General features: G+C 42.6%; 1 protein-coding gene and 1 long non-coding RNA gene across 4 annotated transcripts in view; one reads left to right on the forward strand and one right to left on the reverse strand.

The window, feature by feature from the left end:
- Positions 1–26074, forward strand: part of ELOVL6 (ELOVL fatty acid elongase 6) — a 76777-nt gene that overhangs the window by 13293 nt on the left and 37410 nt on the right. The window contains exon 1 of one of the 2 annotated variants that reach the window (XM_021282969.2): positions 15287–15390. The exons of the other annotated variant lie outside the window; for it this stretch is intronic. Within the exon in view, the coding sequence (XP_021138644.2) occupies positions 15302–15390 (89 nt within the window). The 5' untranslated portion in view covers positions 15287–15301. Of the gene's footprint in view, positions 1–15286; positions 15391–26074 lie in introns of those variants that run through there. 2 annotated transcript variants of the gene reach the window in all.
- The window catches only part of LOC135579404 (uncharacterized), a 39628-nt gene continuing 32845 nt past the window's right edge, over positions 19292–26074 (reverse strand). For both annotated transcript variants that reach the window (XR_010472457.1, XR_010472456.1), the window contains 3 exons: positions 23072–23200; positions 22214–22318; positions 19292–20158 (listed from right to left, as the gene is read on the reverse strand). This is a non-coding gene — a long non-coding RNA (uncharacterized LOC135579404). The remainder of the gene's footprint in view (positions 20159–22213; positions 22319–23071; positions 23201–26074) is intronic.

Here is a 26074-nt window from a genome sequence, read left to right on the forward strand (position 1 = left end):
AATCTGTATTTATTGCTGGCAAAGAGTAGGCCCCTTTCCATTAAACTAGATCATGTTTTATCTGTTTACAGGGGACATGAATTTGGCCTCAGAGATCTTTAACCTGTTTGCCTTGTTTAAATTTTCAAGAATGAGTCTTGAGTTGCTGGAATTTCAAGTAGCTCTTGTGTTGTTAAAATAGCTATATATCTTGAAAGAGAGCCACTTGTGTTCTTTGTATTATTATGGCAAGTTCGGATTTTAGTATCTTTTTGCCTTTTGCTAAGGGCAAATCCCACAGGCACATTCTTGTTGAGTTAGCAGCTATAATGACAGAAAGCTCGATCATGTCGCATTTCTAACAACAGGAGGGATGTCTTGAAAACGGTCATTCTGCACAGCTAGTGGGGCTGCTCTGAGAGCTGCTCAAAACCATTGCGACTGGAAGTCTCACTGGGTTAGGATGACCAGTTCCACTGACTGTCGGCTGGGGTTTCTCTTCTTAGCTCCCAAGTCCTGAACGACATTAAAAGGAAGCAAAAGATTCTTGGTGCTTTTGAGAGCCTCCCATTGCACGTACAATAAACCAGAGCACATCAGGCATACACTTGGTACTGTCATGCGTTTTCCCTGGCACTGGAAAAGATTCTGCCCCCCGAATGTTAGCCAGTGTGTGAAGCAACAGGGACAACCTCCCGGTGACCCAGGTTGCACAAGGGAGTGATGTCAGGGTGGGTTGCCTTGGGTTTGCTGGTGCTAGAGTAGCTTCCCAGAGCTGTACTTTTGCCTTGTGCCATGCAGATGCAACCACCACCGCTAAGGTTAGGTGAAACAGCCACCTGTGCCAGGGCCGCCTAACGTGACTTCTGGCAGGGCCATGACCTCCCGCAGTAGAGCAGAAAGGACCAACAGGGGCAGTAAATCATCAAACTGCCTTGCCCAGAGGCTGCCTGCGTGGCCTTCCGGAGCATAGTCCTGGAGACAGCATGGCGTGGAGGTGTCCTTTGGCATTAAGTATCCATGAGGACATGTGGTGGGTCATGTGCCCAAAATGTTGCACCCATGCAGTCTGAGCAGTTTTCTTCTAGCTGCACGAACAGGGATGACCACTCCAAATTGTGAATTAAATAAACATCCTTCTCTAGCTGGATCTCGTGGTCTGCTATGATAATAACACCCTGCAGCCTGGTCCCCAGACTCTTCTGCTCAACCAGTTTCATTCAAAGAGTGGGTAAGGCATCCATCTAGAGAACTACAGGCTTTCAAGGACCTTCACAATTAAAGATAGCATCTGGGGTATGTCCAAGTCAGTGAAAGACATACTTGTGACTTGAGTTGGAAGCAGATGTAAATTTTTGTGCACAGGTACATGAGACAGCTCTAGCGTTGCTGTAGCTTTGATTCAGACAGAGATGGGAGTGCTGCTGGAGTTGTAATAAGCTGCTGTCCCCCAGGCTTACTGCAGAAATACTGATGAAGAGGATGTAAATGCAGGATGTGGCTATGGAGTAAGTGGTAGTATGTGGGGGATCACTAGAAAGCATGAAGATGAAACTGAAAATGGCTTGTTTCCCGGAGAATGGCTTACATGCAATCCTCCCTGTGCAGGTGTTTCTCTTCCAGAAGAAAACTACCCGTCTCCAGTGTTGAACCAGTTAATGTAGGCAGGGGCTTAGGCTGCCTTCTGCCATGCTCTGGGGTGGTGGCCATATGCTGGAGAAAGCCTTACACAACAGAAAGGGGAAAGAAATCCCAGTTCCAGTCATGGTGTGTTGACTCATAGGAGGCATTTTAAAGGTTATGGATATGTTAAGCAGGTGTTAAATAGCACTTGCTTCACAAACATCATTTACAAAAGCAAGTATGCTCTTCAGGGTACCAGAGCGTATAAGAATATGAGTTAATTAGAGTGCATTTTTAAAGTAGCAGAAGAGCAGGATTTAGATCAGAAAAAATCTGCAAATAAGTTTGCTGGCGACTTGAAATCCTGTCACTTTTGTGAAGATTCCTGGCCTCATACCTTGCATTTTCTTCCCACTCACTGCAGCTGTGTCCATTGAACTCGCTGTAGTCATTTGTGATTTGTGTGAGCCGAGAGAGGAGAGATTCAGACCTGCCCACCGATGGCCATTTGCAGTGGGATGGGTCCCCCCTCTGATGGGGACACATTTTGGTGGTCCTCTGAGGCACTTGTTCTGCAGAAACATGTGGGCTGGCAGGAGGATGAACCAGACCACGGTCTAATTTGTAACTAGGCTCAGTGGAGCATTTTGTGGTCTGCAGAGTGATTGGGCTAATCCTGGAAACCTGCAGCCTTTACCGTGACACCCGACACAGCAGCACGGCCGGCCGCCTCTGCTTTACCAGCTTTCCAGGCTCATGTCTCTGTCTTTCTAAACATGTTACAGATTTTTTCCTTTCCCAGACTTAAAGTGTGGGGGAGGGCGATGCAAGAAATCTGCAGTAAAGCCTTCCTCAAAACAGCATGAAAATGCAGAGTGCCTCCTGAAAGTGGAGGAGACTCTCACACCGGGGTGGTGTGTCGTCCAGCTGATCGGGGATGTGACTTTGCAGCACAAACAGCCTTGCGGTGCATTCAGAAATGCTCGTCTGACTAACATATTGCTTACATTTGCTGACTCACTCTTGCACTGCCTTTTTCTTTCTTGTTGCCTGCATGTGTTGATTTTTATCTCTGTTACTAGGGCTGTGCCCCAAACACTGTATAATCAGTGTGTTTGCGTTTGGCTCCCATGGCGGTGGGAGGTATCTACATTTGGATTCAAACGTTAATATAATTCACCCCCAAGTGAATAATAGTAATAAAATACCGAGGCCTGAATCCCTCTACATGGGAGGGAGGGCTGTGAAACACTGCTCTTGGGGCGGGGCCATCCCCAGCATCACTGCCCCTGACTTCACACCACCAGCTGCATTTGGTCCTACTGTCTCTTCAGGTGCTGCTCCCCAATGCTAGTTTGACTGATAAATTTAAGTTCAGCCTCATGCTTTCGACTGTAGAAGACACCAAGACATGCAGCCTGTGTATGAAAGCGCTTTCAGTGTGGGAGCGGCACACGGGCATGGCTGAAAAGCACAGCTGAGCTGCCAGGTCCCTGCTGTCCTGCTTGTCCAAGAGGCATGTGGGTGATCAAAGGCCTTGCTGGCCACCTGCCCTGGTTGTGGGGTGGTCCTGGAAGGTCCAGCTCCTCCTCTCTGGGTGAGCTGCAGCAGCCCTGTGCCCTGCCAACCCTGCTTGCTTTCCCACTTTGATCTCTCACCTAGAGCCATTAAGTGTCCCTGTCTCTTGCCACTTCAAAGAGTGTCTGTCCTTGATTTGCAATGCTCGTGTACATCTGGAGGTATGGCTCATTTCCTGTGTGTCTTCCTAAACACCGGTGATACTCTGGTCTTAAGTGATGCTCTTGAAATCGCTGGGGACCTGGTTTGGTATGCAAAGACAATTATGTCTTCAGGTTTTTTCCCTTTACAGCCCAGGCTCCTAAATTTTGTCTATGGTTATCCCAAATGGTTGCAACTATTTGATCTTCTCAATATCATCTGAACAGGTCATGATTTATTTTTCTTGTCCAGCTTGCTTAGGGCTAGTTTGAAGCCTATCTCATAAAGTTGCTATCACATAGCACTCTTCTCTTTTTTTTTTTCTTAATCAGATGATGTCCAATGTTTTCTCACCAGTCCTAATGCCAGGAATGACTTTGCATGGCCAATTACCAGGAAACTAATTAGCAGACAACTTCTTCTCTCACGGTTCAAAGAGTGTTACGTACACATACCCAAGAGATTGTACCGCACAGTGTCACCTTGCAGCAGCATTGCTGTGAACGAAGCCTGCTTTTTCCCTCTGCGCCTTTTCCTGTTCATCAATTTTGTGTCAGACTGGGAGCAGACAGACGGCGCTCCCCAACGTCACCAAATGGTATCCAGCACCGATGGTGCCTTTAAAATCCTCACTGCATTGAATCTACAACCCTTGTGCGCCAGTTCTGCACATTGGCAGCTGAACAGAGGCACCCTTCTGAGTTCTCAGGCACAGTAGCTTTGCTTTAAGGAACTTCAACCTGGAAAGGGCTGCGGTTTTGCTTCTTTTTAAGCATGATTACTTTTCTCAAGCTGAACAGTATTTATGGCATTTCTTATTGCAGGTTGCAGTATTCCAAGGTCAGTGAGATATTTAGCATTTGCAAACGAATTCTAGGTTTGAAAATCTTGGCATTTTTGATTGTGACTTTTATAAGTGCTGGAGGGCATTAAACATGCAGTTTCTCTCGTGTCTTCTCCTATTAGCTCTTTCTTCATGGTGGAAATGACTGTCAGCTTCTTGAACCAAGCTCTGAAGGCCCTCCAGGCATTTCAGTGGCAATGCTAAGGACTTGTGACCAACTTCACTCAATTTCGGATTTACATTCTTGTCCTTGATTCTGAATACATATGGAACTAAGTATATATGCAAATCACATCAGGAGTGTGTGTGCTTGCACTCTCTCCCTACTTAATTGTACTGATTCTCAAAAGCAGTTCCTGGCACCTTGGACCCATGTAGTGAGGGCTAAATAGTGCGCAGAGCAGTAGTCCGTCTTCTCTATCCCAGCTTCCTCTGAATTTGTATAGTATTTAATGGCAAAGAGCATCTGACATCACCTATTTATAAACCATAAATTTAGATTTATTTTGCCCAAGTAAAATAAATTTATTTTACCAGTCCCAGAAAAGACAATAGCATGAGAACTGTAAAAAAGATGACTTATCACAAAGGGGTGGCACGTACCCTGTTGAGATCTGCTTTACTGAAATATTTGTTCATTTCTGTTGCCTGAGGTGAGCAATAAGCTTTTTCTTCAGCACGGCTCTGTTGCAGGATGGGGTGAGCAGTGGTACTGGACCAGATGAACTCTCCTCCACCTCCAGACTGCAGCACCTGTTCCCGGTGACATTTTTATGTCCCCTTGTGCAGCTGCACAATGAATTTCTGGGATGAATAGCTGCTTCAGTGCAGAGTTTAAAATGAAAACCAGGACTTTACCACTGAGCTTTCAAATCCCCTCTTTTAGAGAACCCTTTGCAGGCTGGAAACCCTATGTGTGCTCCCACCCTGGCTGGCCCTCAAACTACTGGCCTTACAGCTTCGTGCCATACCTGCTCTCTGGCCCAAAGCTGGTCACTTGGCGTTTTGTTTACGATAAGGGAAGAGATTTGTACCTCTGGAAGATACTTTGCGCTGTGGGCTGAGTCAAGGAAATATCCATATATTAGTTAAATGGATAGTTAGACCAGATTTTCCAGCTGTTTATTTTACAGGCACGTTGAGACATCTCAATGCAGTTAGAGGTTATTAAGTCTAAGTTGCTAAGTTGTTTTTAATGACTTCAATAGACCTTCAGCATTCATGTTTAATCCAGTACTACTTATTGGCCTACATGGTATGTTGATACTTTTTAAAGCTTCAGACTTGGCAGCTTTCTGAGAGCGTACTTGTATTTCCCAGATACTTGGATGAATTTCTTTCCGCTGTTTTAACCAGCGTAATCTTCAGCTCTGCGTTTGGACTAAAATTTAAAACCATCTGCAGAAGGGAGCCTGATGCTGTAGCTGTAAGCAGCATCCCTAGCTGGCTTTGGAAAGGGTGCTTGTGTGTGTCTGTCAGGCAGAGGTATAGGGTGGAAGGCTGATGGAGAGAGAGAAAGAAACACATTTGGTTTGGTTCAAATGAGGCATAAAACATTGTACCAGCCAAGAAGGTCTGAGGAGCTGCCCAGCAGACCGTACGACCTTGTTCACTGAAATGAAGCTTAGTGCATGATGTTTCCAGCCCTCTGCAGATTCCCTGGAAGAAACATCCTGCTGGTTACAGCACAACAGAATAAATATCAGCCACCACTTTTTTCCCGTGTTGTTTGAACATCTTTTCTTTTGGCATAAAAGTGCTTCTCCAGCAATTCAATTTTAAGTTTCAAAGTTTCTCGGCTACATTAATGTTTAATTTGCCCTCTACTAGCTGGCAATTTCTATCCCGATTTGCAGTGATTAAAAATTAATCTAGCTAGGACTTGGTGGTACTCCAGGATTCAGGCATTTTGATCTTGTAAGTCAGGTTTTAAACTAAATGCACATTACATGTACCTCTGCTTTATTTAAAAAAAATGAATCAGTGTTTCGTCTTTAAAGTAAAGATTGTTCATGATTTCCTGGTTTATTCAGAATTGCAGATGTACCACTGCAGCTAAACAATCAGAGAGCATCTTCCAATTGACTGTTCATCTCTTTGAAGGGGTACCTTTTGTGGTTGGTGTCAGAAGTATGTACAAAATGAGCTTTTAAGTCTCTACCTGTGGCTCCAATGTTTTTGCTGTTGTGTTTCAGGAAGCAAACCCAGCCCCACATGTTTTGCTGAGGCACAGCTTCCACTAATGCCATAGGACAACTCTTCTTCTTTACCATGAGCAGCCATAAAAGAATGCTAACTTAAAAAGATAAGAGTTTCACACTTTATTCTCGTACAGAGATAATCCTTGTGTGATTTCCCTAAATATTTTATCAGGTTTTTCTGTCTCTTGTTTTCTTAAGAGTATGTTGGCACTAAATGCTTGCTGACCTTCCTTGGATCAGTTTCGTCGTCTAATAACTTGAAGTAATGTGTGCAAATCCTGGGATTTACATATTTGGCTGATTTACGAGTGAATACCTCTCAGTCTTTGTTTAAATCTATTGAGTTTAAAGAGATGCTGATGTGGGTACCCCACAGGTGTATTGCAGTCATATTGCAGTTACTCTCACATGACAGATTTTGTTCATTAACTCCTCCCCAACTATGACAAAATACTTTTGCACTAAGTGGAAGCACCTGTTCGGGTATCAGATCTGTACCGTTTTTGCAGAAGTTGTACTAAACCTGTTCTTCTCCAAATATTAATACAATTTCGGTTTTTTATAAGTATACTGTAATTAGTATGCCTTTACATTTTTCCTGAGAGTTTATTAGTTCATGAAGGGCTACAGCATTTTCACTGGTTAAATTGAGTGGTTAAAGCATATATGATAAAACCTGTCTAACCAGAACTGGAGTCTCTGATTCCTGGTGGTGATGCTCCATCTGTATCACTTCCTTGGCTTGCTCCTGGCCTTTTTCCAGTTATGATCTATTTAGCTTAAAACATCTTTTGATCTTTGGCTTGTAAACCAAAGCAATAAACACTTCTGTAAATGTCCGGGGCTTTGTGAAGAGAGGTGTCCTGTTGCACCATTAGGGAACTGTTTTGTGAAATAGCTTATCCCAGTAGACATCAAAATGTATTTAACTGGTAATCCTATTTCTAACCCAGGTTAGGTAAATAACAATGATAGTATTTGGACTGCTCTCCAAAGGTTAGTGCATTATCCAGTAGGCTGGCAGTCACACTAATGACAAACATTGTTTTGTCACCCTCGAGTAGAAAATAGTCCTGTCCTTGAGTAACGCCATGTGGTGCGTCAATTGTATGGCACCACTTAAAAGCAAATTAACAAGCATTGCTTTGGAGAGGGTTCCTGCACCCACAGTCACTGACACATGGGGATAAACCCCAGTTACCACTTCGCTATGGGTTCTGTGTACTCTGTGTTTTACAGCGTTGCATTTTTTCGATACCAGCTCGGACTGTGGTCCTGCGTGAGCTGATACCTTTGGCTGCTTCCAGCCCTTCTCAGGGTGAAGATCCAGCAAATCTGCAGGCATAAAGTGAACGATTCAGGCCCAGGTTTCAACTACATTTGAGTTTTTTAATACTGAAAATGATTGATTTTGGTTCTTACTCATTCTTACAGTGAATGTGAATTAGATCTAAAATCCCAATGTGCTGTACATTTTAAAGTTCAGGTAAGTTCATTTCACTGAATTCAGGGAAGTTTTAAAACCTTTCAGGGTTACTTTTTTCAAGTGGGATGTAGAACAACCACTGCCACTGTTCTTTTTTATGTAATTTTATTCTGTAATTTCTCCAGCGGTGCATTAGGACAGTACATTTTTGGTGTCACTTGGGTAACCATCCTAAGTCTGATAAGCGGTTAATTTGGGAGACGTAAAACCATTATTAAACTTGTGCCACTGTAGCAGTGTGGGCTGGAATATGGTAGCAAAGTTTTCAGCATTTGCCGGTAATGCTTTTCTGCACATAGACTTTCAAGTTAGGACCAAGTTTTAAGTCAAATAAGTAGGAAGTGAAGCGTAAAGTGCAGACACGTAGAAGCAAAAAACCACAAGACCATTTTGGGTTTTAATTAAATGTGAAATGTTTTCACCTCGCAGAAGGAGCTTTCCAAAGCAACATCACCATTGTCTTTAGGTTATTCTGTGGGTAGAGTCGTACTTTTTCTACTAACAGCTTATCTCTATTACTGTTCAGTTAAAAAATAATAATTTTACTTGACACACCAAGGCTTGCTTCTCTTATTTAATACTACTTCTTTTTGCTCTCCATGGATGGCACCAGAAGAGCTGTCCTAACCATACAGTACACATAGCAGATCCAGTATAGGTGGAGTAGTCTTTTCCCAAAGCAAAGGTTTTCCTACAGATCGGATAAGGCAAAATCAGATAGCCAAGTCTCTGTGAGCATTGAAACTTCAACACATGGCGTGGGATTCTGGATGCTCTGTGTAGAACTTCGCATGAGAGTCACATGTAGAGACAGACTTAGGTCTGTATTTAAATGGTAACCTTGTAGAAGGGGATGATAAAATCATATCTTAGCTTTTATATAAGCTATTCCTCAATAACAACAAGTGATGCAGTAACACAGGTTGGTGAGGCCAGAGTGGAATACCCAATAGAGGATTGCAATAATGCTGTTCTTTACTACCTATTAGTAGAACAATGGACAACCCCAGCAGCAAACTCATGTAGACACTGGGTGCTCTTTTCACTGTTCCCTGCCTGCAGAACTGGACAGAGATCCATCTGTTCTTCTCTGCACTTCAGTGTCTATGTGGGAGGAGGAAAATCACAGGTTTGTGATGGTTTTAGAGTCAGTCACAGTTTTTACAAAAGGCAAATTTTGAAGTCATTTTAGAAGATTACAATGAATGAATTGGGTGGCTCTGTAATTTTTAATTACATATTTCTATATTAGACTTAGTTCAATTCAGTATAGTTTAGGCAGTTAAAGTAACTGGGAAATAAGCAGGAAGAATGGAAAATTACTCCAGGAAAAAAAATCACCAAAACTTTCTCATCAACATCTCAAAGGCTTAGAAACTGGTTTCTTTGCAAGGGACTTCAGGCTTCAATTTCCTGCAAGGCCAGGAGGAATTTGCTGTATTCTGTCTAATCTTTTTGGATCACTCCTCATGTCTCCCAGCTGTAAAGATGACTAAACCAAAATGTGCTTAACGGTCAGTAGAAAAGGGCCTTGTATATTGAAACCTCTTCCTCTGAGTCCAGATCAGAGAGAATTTGAAAGAGAAGGAGAGTCTTTGAGGCACAGTCTGGACCTCTCTTTGCAGACCTGATTAACCTGGGTAGCACTAAGCAATTATGGTGTTTGCCTTTATAGGGTCCCTTCCATGCTGGGTTTCATGTAAACAGGAAACAATTAAGGAAGAAATGTGGTACTCTTTCCATTGTATTTCCTGTGCAGAACTGTGGGCTGAGCCACCTGGGAATTTTCCCCTTAATTGCACCCTTGGTTGTGAGAGGTGTGTTGATTCACTTTACGTGATGCCCCCCCACACACCTGCTTGGAACTGATTCAGGCAACATGTCTCGTGTAATGAAAGGTATTTCAGCTCAGTTTGCCATCTAAAAATACTGAGAGCCGGATTCACTCCTCAGTTATGCAAGAGGAGTTGCAGAGAGATTGCGCTTATCTTGCCAGCCTCGGGAGGGAGGTGAGACGTATGGGTTTGGCATCCTCTTCCTTGCAGGCATTCCCAGAGGAGGATCCAGGCATTCCCAGAGAAGGATTGTCCCCCTTGCAGGCATTCCCAGAGAAGGACTGGTGTGATTACAGCTCGTGCTGGCTGCAGGTAGTCACGCTGTGTGGCTGGGGAACCTGAGCTGCCCACCCCAGCCCTTTGGTCACACAGGATGTTGAGTGTGTTGCACAAATAACCAGTATCATGTCTAATCCTCTGAGCTCCACAGGATGAGCTGCTCTGCTTGCCTTGGGGCTCCCTGATTGTTGTCGTGTTGCAGTAGTAATGATGTAGCTCCAAATCGGAAGAAAAAAAGACCACCTGAGGCAGGCAAATCCTTTGGGAGTTCAATAGTGCCAGTGAAATGAAACTAGGACATCAAGATATCCCTAAACTCTTGAAAGTTCAAGGAATTTGTGCATAATTAATAGCAGTAACCAAAGCAGAGCAGCAGGTGAACATCAGTCTCGGCTTTCTTTTGGCAACTGCTTGTTATGTCTATTTTCTTGACTGAGGAGAAGCAAGACCAGAGGGAGATTTAAATGCTATCAAACTCTACTCAAGATGTCACTGGTAAGTTTTATCCCTGGTGAAGATCTCAGAATTGTAGCATACTGTCATTTGGCCTCAGAGATGCATTAGCTCTGAGGCATCCAATAGAGGAATTTGACTGCATATACATAAGCCAGAAAGCTTCTGGAATTGCCCAAGAGGGCTAAGATCTTTCTAGAACTGTGTAATGCTAATTCAGAGCAAGACACAGGCAATGGTTCTCCTATAAATCTGCAAGTAAAAACTCTAGGTTTTTGTAATACTTGTTGAATTATTCATCTAAATTATTAATCGTATGTAGCTGTGATGTGTGAATGGATGCATACATGTAAACTTCTGAAAGGCAATTTTTATGGAGAAACGATTGCCAGGGGGGTTACTGCCAAAAACGCATGGTAAGCCACAGAAAGGGAAAGAACAAATACCGTGTTCCAACTCAAAATATCTTATTTCCTTCTTGTTTGGTTGGTGATACATGAACTCTTTGGCAAGGTGATTCTTCTCAGTACTATTGAGATATGTGTCTGAAGATACTGTGGTTGGGCTTAGAAGTTTCTGTGTGACGTGTCACTTTGCTTCTACCCCATATATTTTCATTAAAAAGTGATAATCATCCAGCATGAAATCTGAGATTGGACTGATAATATATCTACAGCTACAGGAAATATTTCCTTTTGAATCTATGTGCATGGTGCAGAATTCATCTTTTTACATAGTTGTATTGGAGGAATGGTATTTAAATTACAGCTTACAATAATTACAGGAAAGGAAACAATTACATTAACATGTCTAACATTTTAGAAGTTCAGGTTCTTACATATATTTGCTGAATAAATGTCACCTTGCTGGAGCTTGCACAACCAGGTGATGTGTTCACTTGCACAATCAAAAGCAATTCAAACATGCAAGAGGGCAAAGATAAAATTGGTTTTGTAACGATAAAGCCAAAGACCTGTATTTTTGTGCAATTAAAATTTCCCCTCAGAATTGCGTAGTGAGTTGTTTGCACAGCATTTCCTTTGATTCTTCAGCTGTCTTACCCTGAGACAGACACGTAAAAGGTGTGTTAAGCAGGTGCTGAGCTTCAGTTTATTTGGAGCCCTTCTGGGCCTTGGTGCTTACCTCTGATGAGGCAGTGCCCAAGGTCTTAGGCTGTGCTTTTAGTTGTAGCCATCTGAAGTTTTTCTTCTTTGCTATTTCTTCCCAAGCTCTGAGTGTGACCTCCAGTCAAACCATTGTACATAGCTCAACCTTTTTTCAGTTTGTCTTGTCCCGCTCAGCCTGTGAGTGGTTTGGTATTTGGTTTTTTGTAGCCAAGAAGTAAGAAATCCCAGCTTTTCTTGATGCTTTTAGTCTTCGGTAAAGTGCCTTGTAGAGAAAACAAGCACACACAGCCAGTGTTTATGGGCTTTAATGGTATGTAGAGGGGTGCTTGGAGGTCGTGTGATTTTTTTGGAGGATGTACCTGTGCAATGGATGTTACTGTTTTAGGTGGGTCAGGCTTTTCCTTCCGCAGAACATGCTCAAGTCAATGTGCAAAGAGTCAAACAAGGAAGAAAAGTGAAAGATTGTTTTGGATATTGAAAAAAGTGTTGTGCATATTTCCAGCATTGACAGTGTTATTGGAAAAATTGAAGAAGTTGTGAAAGAGCTCGCAGATATTCAAGAAACACTGAAGATGCCCTCTGAGGAGAAATTTAAGTGTTTATCTGGTGATTTTATCCAAAATCTGTATGTTAGCACCAGAAAGGAAAACAAATACTGAGCACTATAGAGCTCTTCCATCTTGAAAAGGGAGGCTGAGCAAGGTCCATGCCTGAGAGGTGGAGTCCTATGCACAGAAATTGTGACTGATAATAAGTCTGATTATGCATTGCAGCAAATTAGGAAAGGAATCAGTGCATTTGTATCACTGGATTTCTTCAAGAGCAGACGTCACCCTAAAAGATATACCTTAATCAAACCCACCTTCTTGAGCTCAGTGTCAGAGTTCCTAGATTAAATGTAAGGACTTGAGATACTCAGAAGGTCAGATGAGATGATAGTCCCTTCTGGCCTTTAAGCTCTGAATAAATGGCTGTTTTTGAATTTTGCTCACTCTAATGTAAACACACATCAGTCGGTTCAGTAACCACATGGAAAGCTACATAATGAGAGCACTGTAAAATGTTTTGTCACCTTGGAAGGTTTTGCCCTTTTCAGAATTGTTTCCTGTCAGTTCTTCTTGAGGTGGTCACATCTTTAGAAAAAGCATATATTCTTTAAAGTCCCTGCCTAGAAGCTTTTGATGTTGAGTTCTGGAATTTCTTGAGTGAAACAAGGCAAAACCAATCATATTAATCTAATTGCCATTTACAGTTTTTCAATCGTAGCGTTTCGTGCATTATCAGCATTGATGGTGACATCTCTGGTGGGAGATACGGCTCATTGCCACGTAAACAGCTGCTGGAGACAAGCTGAATCTCTGTCTTTGCTCTTGCTCACTGTCATTCATGGTATCAGCTTAAGCGTATGTTTAATCTGTTACCTACATGGTTGTATTACTATAATGGATGTAGCAATAGATACACTTATAGATACCATTGCCTTGCAGTTCCCACCAGATTTTCATGTTCATTTACTTATGCCTTTGCTCAAATTAATCAGCCAGAAGATGAAGTTCTGAAAATGAGGATTTGAAAAATATTGTGGCTACTGAGTTTTGATTATGGATGGCAAACTGCTTCTTTTTTGCTCTTTTATCTTTTTTTGTTTGTAAGCAAAAATTGTTGTCAGTGGGTAAAGCCAAAGGATGGCATGTTTTTGATCAAATGCTGCTCCTCAGAGCTGCCATTTGGGTTTCAGAAACCAAATTTTCAGATAAGATAGAACTTAAATCCTTGAAAAGAAAATGATTAAACCCTTGTGAAGTTTGCATCAACATGCAATTTTCTGCCTGATAGCTTGAACTGAATTGAGTGCTCCCGAGTTTCTTTTCCATAAGGTCCCAGTTCTGAAGTTTAATGATAGCAATTTAAAGGCATCTTTGCTGGTTCCTTTGTGGGCAAACAAAAGAAGTAGGCTGGGGGTGTCACGTCTGAATGCTGTCTGCCGTCACAGGAGTGATAAGCTGAGTCTGAGAAAATAGGGTTTTTTCCAATTAAATGCACTCTCCTCCCAGTACTCCCGAATATCAGCATATATACAGCGTGTATATACAGTGTATCTGTTTTGCACAGTGCAAGAGACATAGATGGTCCAGATAGTAAATTCTGTGAGCTTATCTTTCCTAAATATGTCTGTTAATAAAAACGTCCATTATTTTTCCTCTTGCGGAGCAAAGGCAAGGCAGCTGACGGCAGGCAGAGGAGACGAACCTGCCTCTCATCTCACGTCAGAGACGCGTCCCAGTCCACTCGGGGCCATCCCCGTGGGCGCTCGGTGACCTGGTGCTCTCGGCAGGGACGCTATGACTCAGGAGCAGACAGATCCAATACGAACACCAATAGCACTGATTGGCAAGCGGTCAGGCACGGCAGCCGGCAGGGATCTGGACACAGCGGCTGCTCTTGAGAAAATGAATCAGAGGCAAAGAAACAAAAAGCCTAAATTGCTGGAAATTAAAATAAAACACAAAACAAACCCACACAACAACCTTAGCACAACATTGATTTTCTTATTGAGATGTCTGTCTCTTTTCTAGTAATCTCATCCACTGTTATTTGATGTGTCTGATTTTTGAAAGGCTAGGATTTTTTTTTTTAATAAGCAACTAACAAGATCACCATGTTAATTAGTCAATTGTTGTGGAAGCAGGCTGCTTATTTTAGTTTATTGTAGGAGTAAAATATGCAGTTAGGTCATCAGAGACTAGCTAAGCCTTGTAAAGCTGCTTACATTGTATTAGAGAACCTGTAAAGTAAGGGGAGGCTCATTATTTCTTCTTCAAAGTTATTTCAGGAACGTCATTGTGAAGCTTTAGAAGAATCCCAAACACTAAACCAAAAAAAATAGAAGAAATTATCACTGTAAACAGCAAAAGGATCTGTCAATATGAAAACAGTGCCATAGCTTGCTGTTTGAGGAAAAATATAAACACGGAATAAACTGCCCTATTTCTAGAGAATCAAAGTGCTGTATTCAAGCAGTGCTATTAAAAGTGCACTTTTTTTCTTGTTGAGTCTCTGAATTCAGACACGTTCAGTTTTGCTACATGGAGGGGATCCTTCTGTCACCTTTGCCTTGTAATGTCAATCTGTTTCAGAAGCTTCCATCCAGTCAGTTTGGATTAAGTATTAAAGTTCATACATGATTTGAATGCCATCGTTCTCAATTGTACTTGAGATCACAACACTGTCTGACAGCATGGCTTACTAGAGAAAAGCACTAGCCACATATCAAGATGCAGTAGTTAAAGGTTTTGTGCTTTGAGTGTTTTTTGGCATCAAGTGCCTTTCTGGACCGGGTACCATGAGGGCTTCACCCAGGGACCGCAGGGAGATGCCACCTGGAGATGGGCAAGTGAAGGCACAGAGCAGTTGGGATTTTACTGAAGGCTGCACCCTTAACATGGGTAAAACCACATTTGTTTATGTTGATGTGAAGTTTGGAGAGTTCTTAACTAATTAGTGGTTTGTTTGGGTCTTATGCGTGATGTTTATAACTCTGCTGCATGTGTTGTGTTTCCTCTTTGGAGGAAAGAGGCGGTTTGTGAGTGGGCAAATAGCTGGTGTTAAGGCTACAGGATGTGATGTGAAAGTTTCCCTTCGAAACGTGCATGAAGTGAAATGCTTAACCTTGCATGTCTACTGCTGTCTCAAGGTTTCCAAAGTGACTAATGGTTATAATACCTCCCCAGTAGGTTCCTAGTCAGAAACACCTGATGAGAGAGTCTGGTTTGCAAAAGATACTGACCAGCTCCACTCTAGACATCGGACTCGCTCCAAAGATCTTGGCATCTGAAAAATGCAGGTGTGTACAGTCACTGTCCCCTGTGAAATCTAAGACAATGCTGCTCGATAAATTCTTCTTGGCTCTTTCATGTATTGTCAATTGCTCATGCAAGCCCTGTCATATTTATATATATATGTATCTATGTATGTGTGTATGTATACATAAATATGTGGCAGCTGCCCAGTTAGATGAATGACTGATTTTTATCTAAGCTGCAGCCCTTTAAAAAACAAACAAACAAACTAGAATTACTATCTTATATGATGTGACTTTCAAAAAAATGAGCTCAAAACTGAAACCAAAATCTTGATTGTTATTTTAAAAGTTTAGTGGAATACCAGCTCCTTACAAGCATTTCATTTATTCTGCATTTGCACACACAGATGTTTGAAGACGGTAGCTCATACCTACATTTGTAAGAGTGCTCCCATCCTAGTGTCATATCCACACAAGCCTGGGTGCCACTCAGCAGTTTTAATTTCATTTTCCATGGCCAAGAAGAATGGTGAAGGCCTGGGAGATCTCTTGCAGAAGATAATCTAGTCCAAATAAAATTATATTCTTAGAAGACTAAAGAAGGGGAAAGCTAAGGTTAGCTAGGGAATTGCATTTATTGCATATATTGCCTATATTCATTGCATTTATTGCATATATTGCCTATTGTTTCAATATCAGTGCTTCAGGAGGGGGCTTGTCCAGCATTCATGTACATGGCTGTGTTATGACTCAATGTAAAGGCAGGAGTTAGATGACAATGCGAAGGAATATGGTGCTGAAGGTATCATCGTGTTAGTGAGACAAGTAACCTCGGTCAAGCCCATGTGCAGTCATAAGAGAAGGGTTGCCAGCTTGAGTGCAGTGTTTGAATTTCTGTTTGAGTAATTATGTTGTGCCTACCTTTCCTAAAGTTCCCCATGAAAACTTAATTGGTGCCAGTTCTTCTAAGTCCTTGAGCAAATAATTTTGTTGCATGTCCCATTTTACTGTCTGGGAAGAGGTAGCATTAATTTTTAAGGCTTGCACTGGTGGGCTGTCAGGGTGAATTTATTAAGTTTGGGATGTGCTTATTTATGGGCTGAATCATATCACTACCTTAACAGAAGAGCCTCATTTTTGTAAAGAGTGGATGCAGTATGTGTTGGCCACTATTGAAGGTCATGTGTAACCTTTTGGTTTGCTGGAATGGCAGTAGTGAAAAATATACCAGGAATAATATGGCTCACCTCTGAAATGCTTTTCTGAACCTAATGAGTGACTGGCTAAAACTTAGAAATACCAAGTACGACCTTTTATGGGGTCTGGTGTTTATTTATTTTTCTGGTTCTCTTCAGGACTGTGTTAAAAGCAAACAATCTGCAGCAGTGAGTCAGAGAGGCTAACTGTATCTCGCACAAAAGATCCACAAGCTTTTTCAACTCTAATTATTTCTCTTCTGCGTTCACTGAATTCGTTGCTGGTGAGAGGTGCTGGGTGAACAGTCCTAGCGACTGATATTTTCTGACCGCAGCTGTGTAGAAGTAGCACACTGCAGTGACCTTTCTCCGCTTTGCTTTTCTGCTGAGAGCAAATTGTAAGGCTGTTCCTTGCTAAGCATGGGCTTAATGCTACCAACTCGTCTCGCACAGATTATCAAATCGTCTTCAGGTAGTAATGACCTTTGGTCATGGTGCACATGGGCCAGATCTGAGCTAACAAACTGTAAAAGGATCTATATCCCATTACTAAACCACTATCTGGTCTTACTCATTAACATTTTAGTGGCAAAAGTTCAAACGAGTTATTTCATTAATAGTCATGAAACTAATTACATTGAAATGCATCTGTCACTAGTAAAGGCAACTGACTTCTGTGCTTCTGAATAAATTCACTCTGCATTAGGAAATGTTATTCTGCCTCTCAATGAGAGAAATACATTGCGAATCATGAAGAGGTATTAAAAAGGAGAATGCAGATGTGTCCTAAATGTGATGTGCTTGATGATGCCATTCCCTAATGCAATCAATTAATTAAATGAATAATCAGAAGTGTGTTTGAGTAGAGGAGGGGTCTTGGGCAATATTTTGTACCTTATTTCCTTCCTCAGTCACTGAAATGTCTGCAGGATAAGAAAGGTAGGGGGACAGGAGAGTTGTCATTGACTTTCATAAAATCAAATTCTACCCAGTGTCAAGATTAGTGTGGTTATGTAGAAAATAGGCATAAGTATACTGAGGAGACCTGACCGGAGCCCACAATGTATCTGTTCAAGTGATTTTTGTAAGGATTTGGAAGCTGATTATGACTAGGGACGTGGTCAAGTTTTCTTTGCTTGAGATCACAGAAGAGTTTGTGATGCAGCAGCTCTAGTTTCCTGAGCAGTAATCTGTCAGCCCAACACTGCAATGACTCCAGTTTCCTGAGAGTCTGTCAATTCGTCCACCACATCACTCCCGTGCCCAGTATGGGCATGTCGGGTCAGGTCTGGTCCCCCTGCTGCGGTGAGAACTGTTAATGTTGCTGTCATCCCTCCTTTCCCATGTCTTCCTGAACCTGCATGTGCTCCACAGGACACTGTAGAGGCACACACTTCAAGGTGCCTACTACCTTTAAGAATGGAAAACAAAGTTGTTCTTTGATCATATGATAATTTATGGTCCAAGAGGTGTTTAGTAGGCTGGTGAAACAGCCTTTTCCTCTGCTTGTGTGCGGGTAGATGGGTGAGCAGCTCCATGTGAGACCCAGGAACAGATGTGGGCTAAAGGTGGTTTGTAGACAAGTCTCAAGGATTTCCAAACCACTAAGCTGTTCCCCTCTAGCCACAGGTTGAGAGTTGGCTGGATTGGCCCCGAAGAGAGAGTTCTTAGTTCAAAGAATCATCCATGAGCACCGTATTTATAATCCTAGAGCCAATGAGAAATTGCTATACAGTCTAAGACATATTCATCTGTGAGTGAGTAGAGGAAGAAAGGTGAAAAGCCATCAATCAGCTTCTGCTAATTCTTGCCATTGGGCAGCATTCCACCACAGAAGGGACACAAAAGCAAAGATGGGAATGCGGCCAGCTCTATTTTTGTACCATAGTCTCCTGTCTGTAAAAAGGGACTGTTCTTTTCTGGAGAGAAGTGGAAACATTAAAGAGTGCAAGCAGTAACAAGGTTATACAGGTATTTAAGGTAGATGAAGGAGTTTGTATAGTAATTATGGGCTTTTTTTTTTTTTTGCATTTACAAACAGGAAAAGTATTGTATATAAGCATATAGTAAAAGTAACTGCTAGTTATGACTGTGAATCTATCCATATTAAGATGTCTTTATGTGTCTCATGATGCTATGGCATTCCACACCGGTATGAGAAGTTAGGGAAAAAGATAGTTTTCCCTCTTGGCTTTGCAATTATTTTTGTGTTGTTAACAGGCTCTAGCAAAGACAGTTGTGTTGCAGACACATTTCAGGAAATGATGTTTCTAAAGTTTAAGAAGACAAATCAGATCTTGAAAAAAACTTTGTATGTTTGTTTTACATCTGGGCAGGAAAAGTGAGATGCTTCAAGTGACCTACAATGAAGTTAATGAGGTGGTATTTACATGTGTAACGTGTGCTGTATCCAACAAGTCATTGTAAACCAAAGATCAAGCTTGGTTACTTTTGCTCCTAGTAAGTCCTGGTTTCACTTATGTTCTTCAGACATACTCTAGAGTCATGTTGCAAGAGAAACCTGCACTGGAGTAACTATAATGAAGGAGTTACACAATGCAGATTCACAACGCAGACAACCTGGCACCAGTGCAATTATGGTCTTGTAGTAGTCAAGAATGCCAATGAAATGAACTATAATAGGCTCAGATGTGTTGGACAGGCCAAAAATTAATAGAAAAAGACAAACAGGGTTTTTTCTTTAGTAGAGAGTGCCTTGCTTTTACCTCCTGTGGAACATTCCCCAGCAGGCTGGGCTCTCCTCAGCTTGTCTCAAGAGGAACCCAACTCATAGTGGGACCACCCACGTTCAGCGAGTGGGAGTCACACAAGCATGATCTGCAGGAAGGGAAGCCCGCAGTGATCTTTGTCCCTTTCCTGCAGTGATCTTCCTGCAGTGATCTCCTGTTCCCTGCTAATGACTCTCGTAAGCATGCAGAGTTTGTAACTGGCTTGACTTTACTCCTGCAGTTGACCTGAGCAGGAACTTGGTCAGGTGTGTAGTTCCTCTCTTCAGATACCTTTGTTTAACTCACTCTTGGAAACTGGGCCATGTGAATTTTTTAGATGAGGAACAGCTTTTTCAAATGTTTCTTTTTCACTTAGTAAGCAGTATATAGTCAACATACCACATGAGGACTGGCAGTCTTACCAACCGAGTGAGCAAAGAACAGTGTTGAGCACTTCAGAGATATCACAAGGAGCCCCAGGGGTGCAGAACAGACTTGTTCAACCCTCCTCTGCCCATCAGGAGGTCACACAGGAGGAGAAATCACTGAAAGATGATCTGTCCTATAAGAAAGGTTTCTTAATCAGGAGAAAATATTGGCAGAGGGACTTGAGAGAGTAAGAAATAAAATAAGATTGTTAAAGCTGTCAAGTTTTGCTAAGTTAGGGATGGCAAATGACAACAACAGTATCTACCAACTAACAAGCAACTTTTCCAAAGTGCTCTGAAATTGCAGGGGATTTTCCATTAATGCCCCTGAGCTCCGGAACAGACCTTAGCGCTTCTCTGGCAGCAAGAGAAAGGTGCAGTCCCTCTTGGCTTCTGTGCAGTTTCACCACGTACTTGGCAGTGTTTGGCTGCCTCGCTCTGTTATTTCCCACTGGGCCTGTGCAGATAAAGAGGACAGGATACAAATATGTTTGTTATTTGACAGGCAGTAGAGCAGCTTTGCCTGCAGCATTTATGTTTGGCTTACAGTTGCTGAGCTGTATTTCCCAGCTGTAGAAATAGATGCTTTCTGCCCAGCTTATGCCCTAAGCAAGGGTTGTTCTCTCCCCTCCCTGCCCAATAAGTTGCAGTAACCTATACTACTGCTATTTTTTCTTGGTACATGTACAGTCACAGGTAGACAATCATGTGGAAAAGCAGAGTGTGCTTCTTCCACCCGATCGGTGCAGGTCTCTCCGCACCACCTCAGCCATGACCTGAGCTGACCTGACCTGGAGTGAGAGGGTGACTCAGTTAATTCCTCTTCAGCCCTTTTGGCAGCCGCTGCAGCGATGGCTGAGGTTGCCAAGTGCCATCAGTGCAGTGCTGTCCTTTAGTAGGTCCCTTGGGACAGGGGTTGAGATTACCAAAGACTTGTCAGCATCAGCTGGTAAAAACTTCTAGTTGCCAAGACCTCCAGCTCGGATAAATACTGTTATCTCTAAGAACAGGCTCTCTTTCTCTCTCTTTTCTGCACACGCAGTGTAGGATCAAACCCTGAAATGTTTACTTTCTACTGTGGTGATGTGTAACAAATGCCACTGATCCAAACCAAGCCAAACAAAAATGTGCTCTTATTACATATTTACATATTTACCAGAAATGACATATTTACCAGAAATGGGCTAGCAAATAGTTTACTGTTTAATATCCAGAAATACACTGTTGTCAGCCAAATCAATGCACTGAAGCAGCAAATCATTTCAGCAAAATAAATGAAAAGAAAGAGGAATCCGCACACAGGCACAGCTTGGTGAGTTTTTCCAAGTGATGGGTTTCAACATTTTGCTCTGAGTTGCCTTCTGAAACAAAGCCCTTTAAACCATTTATGTAGCTTCAGGGATGCAGTGTGCTGAGCAAAGCCAGGCTTGGCTGGGAGTGATGTAGTAGCCTGGTCTTGGGTAAACTGCAGTGCTTGGTCCTTCTGCTGGTGGGGCGAGGAGCACGTGTGGGACAGGAAGCACAGTCCAGCAAACTGATTACACTTCTGCTATGAGTCAGCCCCAAAGGAATGTTAATTTTAATTTATTTGTTTCAGGTTGAGCTACCAGCATTTATTGGCACAGCCAAATCCCCTGGGGCTGCAGAGCACTGTGCCAGAGGCAGATTCAGTATCTTGCCAGGGACTGCTTTGGGATCCCTGCTGCAGCCTGTCTCAGGGTGCAGAGCAATGGTGCATGTCCCAGGCCTGCTCCTCCCAGCTCCTCGGCACCATGTCAGGCTGGTTTAGACAGCTTTGGTCTTCAGGAGTCCTGAGGACAGAGACCAACCTTGCTGCTGGGGCTGCAGGGCTGCAGAAGAGGATATAGCAGCTGGGCTGGGTGGACAGTCACTATATGTCTGTTATATATCTATATATATATATATAGATATATAGATATGTATATGCTTGCAAACTTACTTTTCCTGTCCCCATTCCTTCTCTGAATTTCTCTTCCTTGCTGATAACTCTGCAGATCTTCTCAGGATGCAGTGTGCAGGAAGGTGCCTGTGCAGAGGATTGGCTCTGTATTGTTGTTTCTATGCTGTCATGCTGCACGGGAGCTTCAGTCAGAGTTTCACTGTATACGTCTTGCTCAACAAGTCCCAGCCTTGCAGCCTGGGGGGGTTTGCGTTGGCAGGGCAAGTGCCAGAAAGCAAGGGAGAAGCTTTTGCAAATTAAAGGTGCCAGGTTTGCACACTTGCTCTGCTCTGTGGTAGGGTAGAGGTGAGACTTCTCTGCCATCTCTGTGCATCACACCCAGCCGTACCAAACACCATCGAGCCTTTCTCCTCCAGGGTCTGTGCTCCTAGTGACCACTTTCAGTGTCACCCTGGAAGGGATGGTGTGCAGGCAGGAGTGCCCAAGCCCAATTTTATTTTGTAAAGGACCTGCAGAGTCATGCAGCCCCTCACCTGGTCTTTAATTTTTTTTCCCCAAACTTTGCAAGACCCATGTTTGAAGCAGGCAAACCTTTTTGCGCTTGGAAAGCAGAGTGTCCCAGAGTTCGGATGTCCTCATGGCTCAGACTCATCTTCCTGCTGACGTGTAGTCGTGACTGGTCTCTGTGGGTTTGTTCTGGTGCCAAGAAAAGTGGAGAGGTTATCTACCTTCCTCAACTTCCTCCTTGCATGACAGCAAACTCAGCCAGCCTTCCAGGTTTTTTTTAATAGGCCTGTAGCAGGGAAGAGTTGTATGAACCTATATAAGGCACGTAGAGATTTTTTTTGTTTGGTTGTGTTTTTTTATTTGTTTTTTTTTTTTTTAATTTAAAACATATGTGGTTAGCACACACTGAGGATCAAGATAGTCTTTCAGACCTCATGATATCTGCCACCTGCTGTGTTTGTTGTGATAGATTTGCCCCAGCCTGTGTACTAGAGACTATTTCTCACTGTTATTTTGTTATTGTTTATCATTTAATATGAATGCAGAAATTATTGGTCATTTAAGACACTTGCTTATTCTCCTCCTTCTCAAATTAAACAAGGCTGAAAAGTAAGACTGTATTTAAGCAGAGGCAGCAACACCTTTTCCTGGTCTTAAAAATGGAAATGGCCTGTGTAAGGCAGCTGCGGTACTTTTTTTATTTTTTAATGCACAGAAGTGTGTTTCCATTTCATTTGTTAATTATAAAAGACAATTCACCAAGGAGAGTCTCATTAAACAAGTCAAGAAAGGAAGGAGAGAGAGAGAGAAAAAGAAGGAAAGAAGGAAAGAAAGAAGGAAAGAGAAAAAAAGAAAGAGAGAGAGGAAGAGAGAAATAAAGAAAGAGAAAGGAAGAAAGGAAGAAAAGAAGAAAAGAGAAAGAAGAAGAAGGGAAGAACCTACCTTCAGTCTGTAGCTGACTCACAGCCATTAATTTAGTTTCCTTCAGATTTTTGGTTCCCTGTTTTTCCTCCATTTGTCAGTCCAGTCCTGACATCTCTAGCAGAATCCTGTATTTTGCCCTTGGGCACTCTGTGAAAACAATTTAGTAACTTAAATATCGGGTATATGGTTATTTCACATGACACATACTTGTAGCCCAGGGAGCCCCAGGAGCAGCGATGGGTGCCCAGTGGGTCCCCTCACTGGCAGACAGCTGAGGGGACTTTCATGTCCCAACCTCGCTGCCTGTCTGTCATCCTCTTCCTCAGACCTGTCAAAACCAAATATTTCTCCAGCCCAGTTTACCTCTTTGTAAAGTGTTTAATTTGGGGGAAACCGAGATTTTTTTGCTTTCCAGACACACTAAGAGTCAGTGTGGGCTGGAGCATTTGAGCACTGCTGGATGAGCTGCTCTTGCAGGAGGCTGACCTCATGAAACCACTGAAACATCTCACACAGAGCTTTGACTATAGCTCTTGGTCCAAAATTGTGCCCCAGAGAGGCCATTTGGAGAGCTCCTGAGTTTTGTTGGGGAACCAACTAAAGAGGGAAGGAGCCTTCCTTGTGTGAAGGAGCCTTGGTCCTGTTGCGTTCGAGGAGCCCTGGATGTGGAGGGTTTTCCAGGACTGTTCACTCTGTCCGAAATGGACTAGCATACAAAAATAAACCATGCCAGCTTCTCTCAGGACATCAAGCATATATTCTGGCACTTTTCAGTTATATTTGCTGCAAGATTACGAAGTTTCATACCAGGACTTTCACATTTTCATTTTGGCTGTAGGATGTACTCCAGAAGGCTGCTTAATATGCCACCCTTATGGTTTAAACCACTCCATGGTTTAAAATGCTTCAGGATACCACATTGAGAAAGAGAAGCAGCTGCGTGAGAACATTTCTCCACTGCTCTGCTGGATAACTTCAGCCACTAAACTCAAGACCCATCATTAGCAACTTTTTCTTGATCCCAAGGAGCTCCCAAACTCTTGCTTATGAACAGCTCCTGTCACCTGTAGGTTTTAGGAGGTCTGATGGAACCAATTCATTTTCTTGAGCCTTCTCAGGAAGGTGGCAGCCTGGCAAAGGCTGTGAGCACCCAATTTAGCCAAATCATTTGAATATAGTTTTATTTGAAATTTACAGTCTTTCTGTGAATGCAAATGTAGCAGTGCTCTTGGGGCTTACGTTGGGGCCTCATTCTTCTGTACTCACCTGTTTTGTGAGTGAACCCCTTTTCTTTAATTATTATTTAACAGGATCGTTTAGCATGTTACCAGCAGTAGTATTATCAGTATTATATGTTTTTTTTCAGTACTATTGATATTATTGAACAGGAGTGAGTGGGAATTAGAAGTGAGATTTATTCTTCTCACCATCCAAAGAAACAAGAGCATTTTGGAGACATGAATAAAATGTGTTACAGTGCTATAGGGAGTTTGGTGTATATCAGTACAATATTTAAATATACAGACAGAAGAAGAAAGAAGCACAAGCTGATTTAAGTCATAAGGGCAGGTACTGTTGTGACTGAAGTCTAGTTACGTCCATCATCTGGTTTGTAGCCCTGTAACACCCTTGTTTTATTTAGGACAAAAGCTGCTGGGATGGGGTGGGGCAGTATGGGTGGAGTGGTGGCTATAGCATGGATTCAGCATTTTTCAGAAATGTGGATGAGAAGCTCAAAGCTGTATTATAAGAATTCAACCCCCAAAAGATCAAACTTCTGCAACAACAGGTTTGATGTGCCTTTGAACAAGTCATCAATGTCTTGTGAGATTGCTAAACATCTAAGGCAGGGAACTGCTGATTCTTTTTGCTGATATGCCAGGTAGCTAGAGGGACTAGAACATAAACTGCAGGCTGAAAACAAATTATTTGCAATGTGTTGCAAAACAGAATGTGTTTTTGCTTGGCCCAACATGCTGTGCTTGTTGGCCTCTGCTGGGGCGAGGACACAGGAGCTGTGCTGGTGTTGCACAGGGGAATATTTTTCATCAGCAACCTTTCTCTGCCACTCCTCCCTCTGCCCATGCAGTCACCTTGGTGATTTGTGCCAGTAAGAAGGAGCTGAAGGAAGGATGGCATTGGACATTTGCACATGAGCTGGTCACTCCTGCCCTGTGTGGATTGTGTGGAGAACAGCAAAGCAGAGGTCTTGCCCAAGGCCATTGCCTTGGGCAATGTGCACTCTCAGCACAGGTATGGGCTGGCCCCAGTGCAGCACTGCTGTGGCTGGGATGCAGCTGAACACAGGGACACCTGTCTGTTTGTCTCTAAAATATTTTTGTTTTCAGTGGGCCGGAGTCCCAGTGAGCCAGAGAAATTTAAAAAACCTTGTAATGGCATGGGAGGGGAATCACTGACATAGGTCCCTAAAATGTGAGTAGACTCTTTCCCCTTGGCGTTTTGAATTCTGAGACTGGCTGCCTTTTGGAAAACATGCTGGAATGAAATCTCAGTCCAGTTGTAGAATAATTGTGAAACTCTGATATGCATTATAGTGCACTTGCACTCTTGAATCTCAGAGCTGCAGCTAAAGGAAAAACAACAACAACAACAACAAAAATAACCAAACAAAATCCCAAACCAAAACAACAACAAAAAAAACAAAACAACACAAAAACCCAAAACAACAAAACCACCAAAACAAACAAAACCAAAACCAACCAACCAAACCAAAACAACCAACCATCCAACCAAAAAAACCCAAACAAACAACAACAAAACAACAAAAAGCAAAACCAACAAAACCAAAACAAAACTCTGAAAGCAGTAAACATCAACAAGCTACCATTTGCTCTAGGGTGTCTTGAAAGTGGGAGAACTTATTCAATACAGTGCTACAACTTTTTCTCTGGGCACTTGGTTTAGTTGGGTGGCAAATATGCAGTTGCATTAGTTATTACCAGCCTCAAAGAGACAGCACTTACTTTCCCCAAGGAGAGAAGCCTGTAAAAGCAAGTTGTT

This window comes from Columba livia, chromosome 4 (genome assembly GCF_036013475.1).
Source record: "Columba livia isolate bColLiv1 breed racing homer chromosome 4, bColLiv1.pat.W.v2, whole genome shotgun sequence".
NCBI lineage: Eukaryota > Metazoa > Chordata > Aves > Columbiformes > Columbidae > Columba > Columba livia.